Source organism: Colius striatus, chromosome 11 (genome assembly GCF_028858725.1).
Source record: "Colius striatus isolate bColStr4 chromosome 11, bColStr4.1.hap1, whole genome shotgun sequence".
NCBI lineage: Eukaryota > Metazoa > Chordata > Aves > Coliiformes > Coliidae > Colius > Colius striatus.
The window spans coordinates 28,807,434-28,824,551 of NC_084769.1; the positions used below are offsets into that span (position 1 = coordinate 28,807,434).

General features: G+C 39.3%; 1 protein-coding gene across 3 annotated transcripts in view; it reads left to right on the forward strand.

Annotated features, from left to right (window-relative positions):
* Positions 1-17,118, forward strand: part of PARD3B (par-3 family cell polarity regulator beta) — a 407,820-nt gene that overhangs the window by 368,636 nt on the left and 22,066 nt on the right. For all 3 annotated transcript variants that reach the window (XM_062004452.1, XM_062004454.1, XM_062004453.1), the window contains one exon: positions 9,729-9,808. In XM_062004452.1, coding sequence (XP_061860436.1) covers positions 9,729-9,808 — 80 coding nt within the window. The remainder of the gene's footprint in view (positions 1-9,728; positions 9,809-17,118) is intronic.

Sequence of the window (17,118 nt, forward strand, 5' to 3'; positions counted from 1 at the left end):
AAAAGTACCCCAAGCATTTTCATTTTTCCATTCTCATCATAAATGGAGATATTGATCTGTCCCTTGTTTGCTTTCCAGGTACTGACACTGTCATTTCATTTTCCCTAAAAAGAACACAAGCTCATAGCTGGGCTGCAAAGTGTGGCTGTTGCATCCTGACATTAGTGCCAAGAACTCTGCTGACTTAGCTAGAGAAAGATGCTGAAGGTCCCTGACTCTGGGAGAAAATTCAATTTACTTCGTACAGTGTCTCTCATGAAGTATTTCAAAATGCTTTATATCAGGAGATAACATAATGAGAAAATGCTTTAGAGAACTGGGTATTCAGATAGCAAGACTAAATGATACACAACAATGAACTAGAGTAAAAGAAAGGACGATTGTCATTTAAAAGCAGTAATCATCTGGATAAGTAGTCTTGTAAACTAATTACAGTGAGAAGCAAAGAATGGAAGATTGGGAGGAACAAGAAATAGCTTAGTTTCAAATAGGCTAAGACCGAGGACTGGTTTTATGGGGGAAAGGAGTTGTGCACAGTGTTGTGGAACAACTACAGGAGATCTGCTTGAGAAGTGTATTCACATGTATGTATTTATGCTGCATATTGCATCACAGGTGCATCTCAGTGACAAGGTATTCTCTCTAGTGTCTCGGAAGAGATTTATTACATTGGCCTGGTTCAGTGGAAGAGCAATTGAAATGCTCCCTTGTAGCTGGAAAGAATCAATGCTGGTGGGCACTGAAGGTTTTTTTGGGGGTTTGCTGCTTTTAAGTTTTGCTCTCAGCTCAAGGACCTCTGTTTTCCTCTACTCTGAGAATAAGTGTGCAAGTGAGGGTGTTGCAAATCTGGTGTTCATTAAAGACAATTAAGAGGTAGAATTAACCAAAACATATTACACAACTAATGGAAAATAAGCCACCCACAGAGATGGGCACAGGCCAGGAAATTATCTCGTTTTGCATGGTCACAGGAAACTCAGGTTTTCCAGCACCAGGGATTGGGGATCACAAAGCTAGGTTTCAGAAGCAGAATATTATCTTTGTGAGGCTGTGCAAAAACACTTTGCAGTTTTGGCTTCACCTCCATCCTTGCTAATTTCTCTCTACTTAGCATTGCAAGATACAGCAAATGCTGAGAGCTTGTTTTCTACTAAGCTAAGGCAATTGCCATGTTTTTAAACTGTTATGGGAACAGCCTGTTTCCCTTCTAAAGTTTCCATCTGTGTTTGTATTTCCCTCAGTCTATTGCCTTTATAGAGAATTTTCCGCTCTCTCTAAATCTAAACCATTAGTTTCACCTCCTTGAACAAGAGGTAGGGCATCACTGAGGAGTAAAAGTAAATCCTGAGATAATCAGCACTGGTTAATTCCAGCATGAAGCACTGCTGTCATCAGTGTTCCTGGTTTTCATTGCATAGGGAGAAGGAACAATGACTGTAAGTAGGTGCATTTGTGTGTGTGCATGTATGTGTGTGTACATATGTGTGTATACGTGCAGAAAGACAGAAGAGGAGCATTTAATTGCCTAGCAATCTGACCAACCAAGCAGTGTTCTGATTGCACACAGCTGATTTTTCTAAGGGAAAATTTTCAAAACTACTCACCAGCAAAACCAATATCATCAGTGACTTTGGAATGCATGTCTGTGTTTCTTACAGGGAAGAGGAAGGATGGTTTGATTACGATCTCTTTTTTCCTTTAGACAAGGATGTTTTTCTCACCCAAGGGAAATGCATTCTAGCAGCATGAACATAACTATTAATCAACACTTAAGCAATAATCAGGCAATGAAAAATGATGACCAGAAACTGAAAGTGTACTTGCATAGCTACTTTGTCGTTTTTCCTTTGAGATCATGCACTTGCATTTTAACAGAAACAATTCTTATAAAATTAGTGCTGATATATTCCAAAAGGTGGTGATTTTAAAAGCCAGCACTTATTTTTCAGTTTCAAAAAAAAAAAAAAAAAAAACCCTAATAGTGGATGAGACATTCAAAACCCACCTGGACGAGTTCCTATGTGACCTGCTCTAGGTGGACCTGCTCTGGCAGGGGGATTGGACTAGATGATCTTTCAAGGTCCCTTCCAATCCTTAAGATTCTGCGATTCTGTGTGATTCTGTGATCTGTATAAGTACTGTTACAAAGCTACCTCAGTAGTCTCTGAGATAGATTCTTAATTCATGTGAACCAGTGATATCTTATGGGGTTACTTCAGAGATGGAGATGCCGAGATCATCATCCACTAGAATGCTGCATTTGGATGTGTGAAGATTTGTTCAGGATACAGAGATAGAAACGTTTTTCCTGTGTACTTTCACCCAAAAAAGAGATATAGCCACTGAGAGATGCAGGTGTATGTCAGCTTTGGGTATGCCTCCAAGAGGAATCAAATGCTATTGAAATTAAAACAAATCACCCTCATCAGTATTTAGCATGCTTTCTTGAATCAGGGCCAAGGTATGTATTAGCACCCAGCAGAAACCAAGGCTGTGAGACTGCTAGAAGTGCAGTGATATCTTCCTTTAGCTCTTCAAGATATTTTTGCCAAACTTAGTCACGGTTCTAATAGCATGAAGTGTTCTTTGGAATAATCACAAAACCAGACTAGTATAACGCTCTTAAAGTGAGCACATGCTTGACAAAAAGAAGGCTCAACATTCTCTGTGACTGAACCCAGAAAACAGAACTCTAGAGTCTACGAGATCTTGTCTTGGTGACTGGGTGATACAGGCATCTGAAGCCACCTGTTGATTCACCCTGTCAAATTATTTATCCTATATTTTCTCTTGACAAGAACATTTTAAAAGTTTAAATTAGTTGTCAGACTACCAGAAACAAGCTTTGAAGGCATCAAACTATGATTTGAGAACTTCTAACAACCACACGCCCAAGATGTCTGTAAAATGAAGCAGGAATAGAAACACAAGGTTTCTCAGGACCTGCTGGGTAAATAATACTTGCTCTTGAAAACTGTCCTACAAGCAAGTTTGGAGCAGGGAAGTTGAAAATGCTGTCTCTCCAATGGTGAGAGTGATTTTGAGAGTTCCTGTTGGAAAATCATCTTGCTTTGCCATTGCAGCCACTTAGCAAAGAAAAACACCGCTAATAATATCAGAAAAGGTGCTGTCTTAGACAATGGCAAAGCAGTAGCAATGGGCTCATATAACATTAGAGTCTTCTTTTGAGGACTGCTTCTGTCATTAAAATCAATGCAACTTAATTAAAGCAAATTATAGATAGATACATCTATAAATAAGATATTAAAGTGCACTGCTGAATATGGTAATTGCTGCATATTTAGCAATCAGTGTGTGTGTTCTGCTTTTGCCAGGAGGGATTTCTTTCAGTGGAATCAATGGAGCTTTATTAAAAACCATCCAAATTAGAGGGAGAAATGATGAGTGTTATAATAACGCAAAATCACTGTTTCAACTTTCATTGCAAAACCAGGAAAGCAAAAATACATCCCTCTTTGTGTATATAAGGAAAACATCAGGAAGATTCTTTTGAATCACAGACACTGATAGAATTTTTAATTTTTACCTTTTGATGCAAAACATAAAAAATCTGGATAGAGGAAAACATGTTTTCTGTTGAAATGTTGGAGGTCTTGGAGGGTGGTAATAATTAGAATATCCCAGCAGTAAGAAATTAAGAAGATTCCTTCCATCAGTTTCCTACGTTTTGCATGGAACATGCAGTTCACTGCCTTACATAACCCACCTGGGTTTTAACAGCTAAAGAGTTAGTGAGTCAAATCATGCTCTTGGAGTCCCTAGAACCAGGCAGATTATTGAAGCATGGAAAATAAAATGGGTGAATTTTGGTGCTTCACCTGTATATCAAATATTGAAACTGGGATGGGGAGCAAATCCACTTTTACCTCGCTCAGTTTTTCCTCAGATTTCACTTAATTGAAAACAAAAACCAACTGTGTCTCAGCAGAGGGGAGACCTGAAGGTTAAAGGGCAAATTCTGTTATACCACAGCTCTTTTTGGTATGCTGAATCTCAACCCATGTGATTAGAAACCTCACAGACAAAAGAGGAGCTTTGAGAACAGAGGTCAAACAGGCATCTGAATCAAGTCCTTTAACAGATGATCACAAGACTATTGAAAAATGTACTAAGCAATGCAGCAGTTCTGTGTGCCATGTTTATACACAGACTTTCAGGCAAAAAGCAGTACTGGGTGGCATTTTCAAAGCACTTGAGTGATTGCAGAGCACATGCCTCACTCTGTAGCCTTCCTGGTATGGCTCCTGTCTTTTAGCGCATGTCAGTCATATAAAATACGATGGTGTATCATGGCATTTTTTATGGGGAGAAAACCACAATGCACAAGCTCTAATGGCTTTCTTGAGAATACACTGTGAATAAGTGAAAAAGTTAGCCATCTTGTGTCTCTTTTAAGTTCTTCTTGATCTCCCATAAGTTTGTCAGGCTTGACTCAAGTGGAGTCAGCAGTGTTTTACGCTGGGTTCACAAACATGTTGCTAAAATCACATCAGCCTTGATAAAGTTACACTATTGCTACTTATCTAGTGGGCAACACACACTCATATTCTTCCTGATATTAATGATAATTGAAATGTTTGGAGAACCCTTGTTGTTCAGAATTGGGGAAAACAACAAGTTAAAAAGAAAAATTAAAGGGCAAAGAACACATTTAGAGCATAAGTGAAAGGTGAATAAGCCTAAATGTTATACCCACTGTGTATTATCTGTTTTTAAGAGTGAGGGACTTCTGACTCTGAGAAATGGTTCAGAAGCTTTAAACAATTTTTTAAATGAACTGATCTCTTCAAAGATGATCAAAGTTTTCTATATACAGCTCTAAATGAAATACCTGCAGGAGAGGTAACGCTAACTGCAGCTTTCTGAGACATCCTGAAAATGGCTCTGCATCGTTCTTTTCCTTACAAGCTTCTTTGGGTTTTCAGCATGCTGACTTCACTTGGAACAGACTTGGAGCAGGGAGCTCATGTAGCTCAGGTGGGAATGTGTGAGAGGAAGTAGAGGCCCAGGTGAAAACACACTGTCCTGACAAATGGGTCTCCATTGTGAGGGGCAAGGTGTTGCTGCTGGTTTCCATTTGCAGTGTGCTAGCTGTCACCTTGAGCTGTGCGCAAATGCACAAGAAAAAGTTGATTCTGGCTTTGTGAAGCTTAAAAAATGTCCGTATAGCTGTTATTGTTCATACCACAATGGCTATCCAATCCCAAATACCTTGATGGATATCGAAGGGGCAAGGGAGGCTTTCGTGCCTACAGCTAATCCTTCAGCCTTTTAAAAATGCTGCAGTAGGAAGTCCGTGATAAGGCCAGTGAGGAGGAATGAAATGCAGTGTCTCCCAGGAAAAAACATGGCCTCTTGCATTTTGCTGCATGGTTTTCAAGGTAATCTCAAGCATCAGGATGAAGTAGGTCCTTTCTCTGCTCTTAAAGAGTTGTTCTTATGCAGCCCCAGAATTTTCCTGTAGGCAAATCCTAGACTTATTTCAAGATATCTGCCTGCATAGATACTCTACTTATGCCTTATAATGTATTTGCAAATTTCTGAATGCTCCAAGATAGGTGTTTCTGGATTGATCAACAAGTACATGTTCATGTCACCTTTTTTATTTTTTTCTGGGAAGTTCTCGTAGGGAGATTGGCAGGTTAGAGGTATTTGCTGCTACCTTAACACTTCTGCGTATCAGAAAACTCTTCAGAGTGCCCTGCAGTTACTGTGTTTGCCAGGGATGTGTCTTGCCTTTACATCTGCACAGCTTTTGTTTCATCTTGTTCTTCATAGTTGCTTTCCCTTTCTGTCCATTTTAGATATACATGTGAAACATGAAACTATAATCTGCAGTTTTCTGTCTTGAAACAAATCTGGATTCCATTTGTCCAGGGAAGAGGAGGGAGCACTAGCCTGTGCTTGTTCTTCTCTGTCTTTTGGCTCTTCACAATGGTCCCTTGCCAAAGGCTGTGGACTTAGAAAGGAAGCAGCACTCAGTGCCAACACCTCTCAGTACTCTGTGATTCCCCCAGCCTGGTTCTGCTACTGGGGACTGGCAGGGCTTTAACTAAAGATGCAGAGGTGTCATATGTTTTTTTTCTGAAGTGACACATTTCTACTACAAAAATCATATTTGCTGATAGAAAGCATTGGTGGGGTTTTTTGGAGTTTGTTTGTTGTTCTAAAAAAAAAAAAAGAAGAAGAAACTTGTACAACAAAAATGTTACCAGCAATGCAGAAAAAATGCCCTTCTGGAACACAGAAAATCCTGACCATGAAGTCATTGAGTTATATGAATGCAATGTCTTGCCTGTTTGCCTGGTACTTTGTCTCCAAATGTGGCCCGTGTTACGTGCTTCAGAGAATTCACTGGGATTCCCAAAGGAGCTATTAGAAGAATAACCTGTTGGTCAGAGGTTTCTGCCTGCCCCCCCTTTCATGGAATGGCCGACTCAAGACTTAACCTGTCTTCAACCTGTCAAAGGCTTCACTGTGTTCTGCTAACCTGATGCTAGTTGTTTTGACTGATGTGTATATCCATTTTATTTTCTTTTTTAATTCTACAAAGGGCTTGGCCATACTGATAATTTGCAGCAGTTGAGTTTCATGAATTGTTTGATGTTGATTTTTTATAAAGATAGCATTTCCTTTCCTCAATTTTAGCATGCTGCTCTTTTAATTGCACTGATGGGATGATAGCTGTTTCTGTGTTTATCTCTACCCCATTATTTTTGCATATTCATGTTTTGCTTGTTAGTTGAGGCTGCTCTAGACTAAGAGATGATCTCATAATGATGACTCTTATTTAAGTTAATGATGTTAATTTAAACCCAAAAAATACAGGAGCATGTTTTGGATCATTCTTTCTGATGTGCATTACCATACGTTTGTGAAACATATATTTCACCTGCTGTTGTGTTCTTTCTTTACTGACTGAGGTGTTAGTCAGAAAAGCTCTTCCAGCTGCCTCTGATACAGACTCAGCTCTGTAATGCAGCTTCAGTCAGCTCCCGTGCCTCGCTGGTCACCTCATGGTCAGCATCCGTTTGGCTTTGATCCTTTTTTTAATTAAAATGACTGTTTGCCTAAATATTTTCTGATTATTAACTATTGCAGTTAAAACCTCTACACCTGGACCAAGGGCCAGCTACATACATCCTGTTTCAGGAAAGGAGGAGAAGCTGGAATATTTTTATCTTGTTAATTAGTACCTTTCATGGCAATTTTTAGCTTAGTTTGTTGTAAAAGACAGCAAGGAGCTCTTTACCTTGACTCTCTGTGAAAAATAAGTAACTTCAGCAATGGAGGTGTTTCCATTTCCACAATTTCTCTTTTGATCGGGGTAATACCTTATTCCAGGCACCATTTTGCTGGTGGCTGAGTGATGGTACGTTTTTACTGTCATATGGACAGATGGAGAAGGGAAAGGAGAAAAAATGACTGGGTCTTTAATTAGCTGTGCAGAGCTAGAGCATGGTTTTCCAGTGTGTCGGGGGGTTTATGTAGGGTGGGGAAACTCGGCTTCTCAATGGATCCAAATTAGCGAAATTGTGTCTCCACCACCAGGGTGTTTCTATGGCAACTGTCTCTCAAATCATATATACAAACAGACCTGGCGGGGGGTATCGCCTCCTATTTGGTCTGTAGGAAACCATTGGAAAAGGAGTGTTTTCAGGCTGCAAAAAGGCCTTGTGATGTAAATATTTTCTTTACTTTTTAGTAACTGGTATAAGTTGTGGAATTGCTGCTTGATGCTGGCGCCATTCTGAATCTGTTTCTTCACACTGACTGACTTCTGTTATTCCTGCTAGGTGTGAGAGTGATCACCAGGGAACTTGGACAGGGTTGTGAATGAACAGTTACCAGGCACGTCCTTTAGCTGTGCATAATTAACAACCTACAGACATGCAGGTGGACTGTATACTACATGGCTTTTGTTCTGAGTGAACCAAAATATACATTCATTTGTTTTTCCCCTCATTCTTCTTCATAAAACAGCAGAAATCTAGAGGCTCTTCTCTCACTGGCGTACCTAGCGAATTAAGGGAAATCCTCAACATGATCAAATTAGCAGTGTGAAAACAGCCAAAATGACTGTGACTCTTCACCTAAGTGACTCTGTCCTTATTAATTCTCTCTACAAGTTTCTATTGGAAAAAATGAATTAATGATCCATTTAGCCTACTGCCCTCTTTTTTAAATGTAAGGCAATTATTGTTATTTTTTTTCTCATCCAGTCAGGCACTGCAAAGCATGGGTCATTTCAAAACAGAGGTGATTATTTCTTGTGGCCATCAGTTCCATTCTGTTTTGTGTCAGATAAAAGGGCAGTTAGCAGGAGACCAGTGGTAAATAATTTTTTTTTTGCTTTTGAGTATTTTAGATGTTCAGTGAGTGGCAAGGTTCATAACAATATTTGTCTAGCATAATTCCTAAGCTTTCCTAGTACCTCCTAGGGATAGTACCTCTCTCTGAATTAGACTTGGCTTATGTAATGGGCCCACAAGAGATTGTACATAGAAATTCTCTGTAAAGATAGAGAAGACTTTACTACACCTGAGTGCACAACCTTTCCCATTGCAGAAGCTTATACAGCCCTTCAGTGAAAATGGCAACTTGTGCATAAATTACAGACAGACAGAAATGTACTCTAACCTGTAGAATGTGAAAAAACATGTTAATTTTTGCTTGTTTTCTCTTTTTATAATCATGAATTTGTGGAAAGCTTGGTGTGATTTATTATTTTCTTTTTAATGAATTGTTAAAAATGTTTGAAAAGCACTAAAACTTCCTTTCTGCTATTAATCTGTAAAAGGGGAAGGGGATTTTAAGTGGCCTTGTAGTACATTGCTTTATAAAATTGCTGATTCCAGCAGCACTGGAATAGAAATACATGCTAATGTAAGAAACACTGAAGGCAGTCAGCACCTCCTGCATTTATGGAGCAAAAGACTAATAGCTCCATTTTAACAAGGCTCTTAACACTTTGAGCCATAAGCAGGCATTGAGTGAGTGAAATTGGGAGAGCTCCTTTGTGCTAAAAGCATTGGAGTTCACCATTTTGTACCCCAATTGGAGCCTTCCTGATAGAATTGCACTCTCCAGCCAACTCCAGTTGCCATCTTGAAAACAAACCAAGTAGTGAGGTGGCATTTTGACTGAGTGCACTAATGCTTCACTTCTGAAATGGCACCAGAGCATGATAAATGCACTTAACTCCCAGATGGATACTTAGCTTTGCAGTGGCATTAGGGAAGGTTTCTGGATTTGTGTTAAGGATGAAAGCAAAGCCTGTTTATGTCACATTTATACTTAAGCAAAACACACATGCAGCAAACTTGGTACTAAGATGCTAGCTCTGATTCAAATAGTTATGCCACTGGGATCAGAAGGGGTGTGCTTAATTAGATTATGTCCTTGTGTTACTGAATTCTAGGAAATAGGCCAGTCAAGGAATGAGAGTGTATCCTAGCTAGCAGACAGATGAGAAAAAGGCTGTGAAGATTGTACCTGTTCTAAACTATTCTTTGATAAAGAAGTCTTTCTTGTTAGCAGTGATAAGATTATGTCTGGGATTTGTGGCTTCTTTGAGCCCCTGTCTTTCTTTTGTTGATTTTGGCATGTTGCAGCATCATGTGTTCTCTGCTTATAGTTTTGAGATGCATTGTTAGGAGCTGGGCTGTATAATTGAACTTCATCTCTAATTACTCTTGCCTCCACAGGTGCCTGGAAAAGGTCCAGATGGGAGTTCATACAGTCTCCACTTTGAGGGGATGGAAAGGCAGTATGCATCTTTACCCAGGTACGCAGCGAGCCTTGGACACACAGCCTCCCTCCAGCTGTGAGGGAAATCAGTCCACAGCTGATGTTCAACTCCAACATGAGAGATTACTTTCCAGTTTTACCTTGTCACCTTTTGCTGCTAACTTAATGCCATCTTTATAACTGCACTATTAATTTGGACTTCTGATTTTTTTTTTAAACAAGTCTGTCACTGAGCATATCATCGAGAGTCATGAGCTGCAGGTAGAGGACGTGACGTTGAGGAAACTGGCCCTGCAAGAGTTATAACAGGTCATAGCCAGACACAAATGACAAGGTTTATAGTGATATAATCCCAGGTGGCATTGACAGAGTGTTGCTGTGGAAAGCCTCCAGTACAGCAGCCACAGATACTGAAGTCCCACTGTTGCTGCAAGGACTGTCTTACTAGCACTCCCATTTCAGTGGAGCATCTCTGTACTTTAACTGAATGCTGTGGAAATGAGAGTGAACTCTCTGAGGACTTTTTTTAATTTTTCTTATCAGCTCAATGAGAAGTAATTCGAGTCTAAAACCAGTGGAGCATAGTAAAAAAAACCCAAAAAGCAGCATTTTAGACATTTCAGTCCCCTTTCTGTGGGAGTTCTAATAGCAAATCGAGGTGTAGCAAGGCAGAAAAGGGAGCAAGACGATGCTAGAAGAGATAGTGGGAAGCAGAAGAAAGTGTAAAATTCCCCCATTAGAATTAGAGAGCTGAGTGGCCCAGACCAGGGCCCAGACACTTGGAGGGGTGACCCAGTCCTCTTCTTTGACCTACAAGCAGGATAATTCATAAAAGCAAAGCAAAAATAGCTATTGACAAACAACAGGAGGTTCTTGCTGCCATTTCAAGGCAAGTAGTGCTGGCATTTAGGAAATCAGTGAATGGTTTCTTTCTGCTTTCTTTTCCTGTTCCACAGAGCTATTTACATTCAAAGGTGTCACTGGAGAGACTGACTGATAAATGTGTAATGCTGTGTCCAATTCCACATGAAAATACAAAGAATATAGTACCTCTGGAAACCAATATATAAAGACTGTCTCACAAGACATTGTTGGATGTTTGCATTTTTAACATATGTAGTTTCTAAACCAAAGAATGTGTCTTTAGTTTTAGTTACTGCCTTCAAATGATATTTGAAGCTATTATTTGGAAATTAGTCCTGTGCAGTAACTGGCTTTTCTAACAGAACCCTCCTTTCCAGCAGTGTGCTCTGTACATATTTCCTAAGTGTGGATATTCTTACTGTCCTGGGTTAGATAGGCATCTTTTTTTCTAGCCCTCCAACACCTATATCTCCTGTCATATTTTTAGCAGTGATTTTTGCAGGTTACTTAGGTGTAGTTTAATTATGCACACTCTTTTTATCTATTTCAAACTTCAATTTTGTTGAGTACTTCCTTGTGAATTGTGAGAATAAATTAGCAGTTGGTGCACAGTGTAACTCTCTACAGAAACTTTTGTGTTCCTGTATTATGTCTCCTTTTATTCATTTTCCCTTCAAGCTCATCTACCTTATTTTTTCTGTCCTCATAAAATGGACATTTCCCAGTGACATAACTTCCATCATCCAGAATTCTTTTCATTTCACCAGTATTCCTTTCAAATGACAGCGACCAGAACCGAGCAGAACAGTGCAGGTGCAGAGATGTAGACGTGCCCTTGCTTTATGCAGCAGTGTTCTCTCTATTTCTTCTATCCCATACCTTTTCAAGCCTGCTGCATCCTCAGCACGTCCCTTAGATGTGTGTACTCCTCACCTCTGCACCCTGCGTTTTTTTGTAGTGGTGTTTTAAAAAGTAAGTATTTCTGAATCACATCATGGATTTTACAGTGTTCTTCCCAAAACCATTGTTTAACTTGCTGAAAACATGACTTCCCAGCTCTTACTACAGGTTTGAGTATTCAGCTGGCTAAGACTCACCATTTAGGAAGTCATCCAAATGTTCAGCAAGCTTTTGAAGATCAGTGTGAAGAGTATAATTTCTCTCAGCACCTCAGAAGATGATGCTGGAGAGTGAGAAGGCTCACACTAGGCCGAGTTGTACCTCCTGCCCCAAACACTGGCCCAGCCACACACAGGCTGTGCTGTTCCCGCATCTTGGAGCTTTTCCACCCTGGCAGGAGCAGAGCTGTGGGAGACCCCTGGGTGTGCCTGCACTCCAGCAATCATCAGCCATCCTTCCTGCTTAGGTTTTGTAAGTTTTGCAGTTTCATGTTACTGCAGTAATTAAGCCCTGGCAGTCACAAATGACTAGATTGCTCCAGTGAAGTCTAAATCCAGAAGGAGATGCAGTCTCATTGCCAGCCACTAATGGAAATGAGTGATTTCTTTTGTTCTCATGGCTGACTGCCCAGGAATATAGAGGAATCCAGGTAAAAATTACCCATTTGCCAACCCATTCTTAATGGAGGATCCATGAATACTACTGTAATGGGCAGCATTATTAAAAAGAAGAAAAAAAGAAATAGGAAGATAAAAAGAAATACAGAGGTAGTATTTCCTCAAAGAGCCACTTTCTTCTCCCCAGCATTCTAGTATTAGTTCATAGTTTCCTGCTCTTGGGTTTTTTCCTCTCTTTATCTTATCCTGTCCTCATCTTGATCAACCCACTGAGTTGCATTTGTCGTGGATGTGGTATGTAATTGTCTGCATACTTATTGTTTAAGTCCAGTTTAGTAAGAGATACCTCAGATGAGGTATCAGATGAGGATTGTAGATGTTGGGATACAGATTCTTATTGCAATGTTTTGTTGAGTCCAGGAGTATAAGGCCTTTGCCTGCAGCTGTGGTGTGGCACATGCAAGGAAAGAGAGGAAAGCCAGTTTCATTTAATGAGGAAGGAGGAAGGTATCTGTGCCATGTCAAGAGAAGTGAGGACCTATACAGTGAAACTGTTCTGCTTACCTGTAAGCCAGCAGGAGTCATGCCAGTGTGTGTGAGCATGGACAAATTGAGCAAAAGAGCTTTGGTTTTCCTCCCCATTGGGCAAGAAGGAGGAACAATCACCTGCCAAATAGCTTTATGAGTATCTAATGCCCCTAAGGCTCCACTGGGTTCCTGTACAAAGGCATGCATTCTGCATGAAGAAGTCAGATTACCAGCAGTATCCAAACATATCTGCTGCTGGGTTGTAAATATCTAAGCTTTGAAAAATCATTGGTGCTTTGCCCTTTTGTTTTTTATTTTTCTCTTTTTCTCTAAAGCTGTAAATTAAACCTAGATACTATGGGCCAAATTCAGATTATGTACGTCTGTACTAACTGTATTTGAGGAATTCAGCTGTGTCAAGCTTGCTTTTTCAGTAGGTGTAGCAGCAAATCCACAAATCCAGTGTCCCAGTCTCACTGAGCTCAGTGACACCTTTTTGCCTTTGAGTGGAGGATCTGTTTCTGTGTTAGGTTACATTTTAATTAAAAGCTGAAAAAGGTGGCAGCAGCCTTTGGAGGAAGTCTTTGTATGTGACTGGCTTAATGAGTGGCTAGCAGTTACACGTAGCTTCTAGGTACAATAATGCCAGTCTGTAGGCTTGGTTAGGAAATGTCTATAGAGGCAAACATCTGAATTAGATGATAAGTGGCTGTGGCAGGAGAGTGGCAGGTCTTCATCTCACTCTGCATTGTGCTGTTATGTCTGCAGAAAAGTAGCAAAGTGGGAAAGACAGAATGGAAGGCTTTGCAAGAGAGATATGGTTCTTTGCACTCAATACTTACATGTTGCCCTGGGGCTACAGCTAAGTAGTGCTGAGTAGTATTAAGCAATGTTAAATCCTCCTACTTAGAAAGAGAAAAACACGGTTCTTACACCTCTCTTAGGCTCATCTTTTGGGAAGAGGAGCAGGACAAGGGTGTGGGAGCCAGAAAAACATTTGTTATTTAAAACTATTTTTAATGCCCATTTTCTTGATGTAATCCAGAATATTTTCCTGATGAAGCTGCTCTGTTTGTTCACAGTTTTACTTTTGAGCTTGCTTTTATGGAAGTCTGGCTTAATGTAAATCCCATTCTTGCCAATGTGAGCCTTATTTGGAGAAATCTTGTGTTTGAGGCCACATTCTTTTTTGTGTTGATGGAAAAGCTGTCAGTGGCCAAAAGCAAACTCTCAGACACTGAGACAGGACACTGGTGACATGAAACTGGTGACACTGGTTAGATCAAAAAGTTCAGCCATCTTCCTGGTAAGAAATGATGATTCCAAAGGAAAACTAACACTCCAGACTTTCTCTAGAATCCTTGTATTATTGAAAAACATGCATTTTTGTGGAGAAAAGGGGTGGAGCAGGACAGGCAGTAAGAGCATTAGAAAAGAACTGCTGACATGGAAAAATTAGTTCAGGCTTGTGTAAATGAGTTTAGCTGTATAGCTGTGGCTGGGAGGAGACCACTGAACAAACTGGTAATTGGCTCACGGGAATATCTGTCTTAAATGTAACACGCATCTTAAAACTGGGAAACTGGCAAATGTATTAAGGAACTAGCCCTGCAGTACTGTGGCAGCACGTAGTCTCGCCATGTTGGAAACTTCTCTTTAGATTGCTCATGTAACTTGCTCTTCTTAAGACATCTAACCTAGAATTAAAATGTCACATTGTGGAGAATTCATTACATTCTTCAGAGGTTAATTCTTTTACTGTTTAAAAAGATTATGCCTTTTTTCACTAAGTCTGAAATTACCCAAATTGTTTCTAGATACTGTGGTAAATATTTTTTTCTGCTAGATTTTAAAAGCTGTGCCTGAGAAATGCCTCCCCTTCAGCATTTCATGCAGCAATAATTTATGTTATCATTTAACCTCCCTTTTAAATTAAATAGGTTGAGCACTTAGGTCTTACACTATATAGCATGAAAACAGCATTGACTCAAGGGGCTGGAGTCCCCATGCAGTCAGTTTATGAGGTAGCCTCAAGACTCAAGTCAAAAACATTTCAAACTCTTCGGATCAAAAGCAAAATCTCTGTAACACCTATGTCATGAAGAGATAAGGTTCCTCAAACAGAAGGAATGGATTGCTTAGCAGATTTCATTATCTTTTTCTTGCACTTCAATGTTCTTGCCTTTATTTTACTAACAAAGTTCACTTCAAAATGCATGATTTCTGCAATTTAATTGAATCCCAAAAACATCATCAGAAAGTGACTTGACACAAATCACAAGAAAAAGTTAATTGTCTATTAAATAAGAGTCATCATTCACCATTGTCTAGCAGAATCTGAAATTAATATACTGACATTACTTAAATATGTATATAGTGTATTCTCCTGGTTAACAAAAAGAAATCACAATTTTAGTGCAGACTGTAATTAGCTGCAAATCAACTTGTCAGAGCATTCCCACCCTATGGGAATTGATTAACCAAGAAGCACAGATAAAAAGGCAAGGTTTAAAATCAATTATTTAAATGAAAATTCCCCGCATCTTGGTTTAAATCACAATTACTTTTTTTTTTTTTGCATTAAATCACTTTGAATTAACTTATTCCATCCCACACTGCAAAGAGTCTATCCCCCTTCTCATGTTGTATACTTCATTTGTCTTCCTTCTTCACATTTGACAGTATGTTACACAGCACTGACCCAGCAGTGCAGTTGTGGTTATAGCCACCAGCTCAAGGATGTTATGTCCTGGTTGGTTTTTTTAATGTTGATTCATTTTCCATGCAGTGCCATGATGGTTCTCATATATATCTTTTTACATAGATAAATGATACATATGTCTTTTTCATAAATGTGGGGTGGGTGGGTGTGGTTCAAAACTGTAATGGCAGTGAAATAATTTATCAACCCAGTCTGGAATCACCAGTCACGTCAGTAGAATCATGTGGCTGGTCATACAGTTACAAAGCAAACCTATTAACTTTTGGTGCATAGTATAATACATAGTAGTTTTAGTAATGCCCAGATTTTCTCTCCAAAGTGGCAGAAAACAGTGAAGATCAAGATGATGGGAAAATATTTTGTAGTTCTGAGTAGCTGAAAACACTCTGTCTCTCTCCCATTTCTCATATTGATTTAAATTAAGAGGATGCAGAGAAAGATTTGAGAGCCAAATGTAAGTGGTCTTTTTAAATTTACAATGTAAATAATTTTTAATACTTCCCTGACATAACTACATAACTAAGAAGAGTTTGTAATTTGGAGTCTTAAATGGAATTAGAACAAAGTAGGGCACAAAAACAAATGAATGGGCCACCTAATTTCGTTGTCCTAGTGATGTGATATGTAAGTAATATACAGACAATGTATTCTACAGTATACCTGATTTTTAACTCTCTTTTAATCATCTAAAGTATTATCAGTAACTCAGGGATATTTTTTAAATACAATTTTTATCTTGACAGCTGTACTTTCATTGAAAATGCAGCAAAGTCTTATCTGTCTGTATCTTCCAATGTGGTGATCTCATTACAAATGAAATATGTGTGTGGTTTTAGTTGGGTTATTAGTCCTAGCAGATGAATTTAGATTAGTTTTAATGGACATACTGGTCCTACTCAAGAACTTCCAAGATACGTTGCAATAAACCAGCCAAGATGAAATACAGGCAAAGGCAAAAGATCCTTCTTACATGCTAAAGCAAAAGCTTGGGAACCAAGCTGAGAAGATTATTAAAAGATTAGCTTGACTCCAATGTAAAACAGTTTCAGATTTGCTTAACTAACTTTACTTAACTGTGCAAGATAATAAAACTGATACCTGTGGAAACTGCCCAGTGTCACTGAGATGTCAGAGAAGTCATTGTATTTCAAGATGTGACCTTATCTAGGTTAACCTGCTTTAGCAGAGAGGTGGACTAGGTGATCTCTAGAAGTCCCTTCCAACTCCTACTGTTCTGTGACAGATACTAAATAAATAGCAAGACACCAGATTTGCGATATGTATGTGCTGTGGGAAGCTGGAAGTGATCTGTTGCAACTTGTTCTGGCTTATTTTAGTTTCAGTTACTCTGCTGCAATGTGCCATGATACTAATATCACCTCAGTGTCGTATGTGCAGTCTGAAGGCTTTTATTGTGTCAAGTTCCTAACTAAGCTGTGTATATTGTCTACAGGAAGAGGCTCAAGCATTGAAAGCAGAGCAGGTAGGGAAGGGTCAGTGTACTGCAGACATTTGAAAGAAATACACTTGTCTTTCTCTGAGACTTGGCTGAAAGAAGGAAGGAAACCTGTAAACAGGATCACAATTGCAGAAATCTCTTTGGTGAATTCAAGAAGACGGAGATTTGTTTTTAAAATATGTCTCCAGCTTATTGATAAAATAGAAACATCCCTTGAACAGGATGCCTCTATCCAAGCAAAATTAAGTTTTAATACT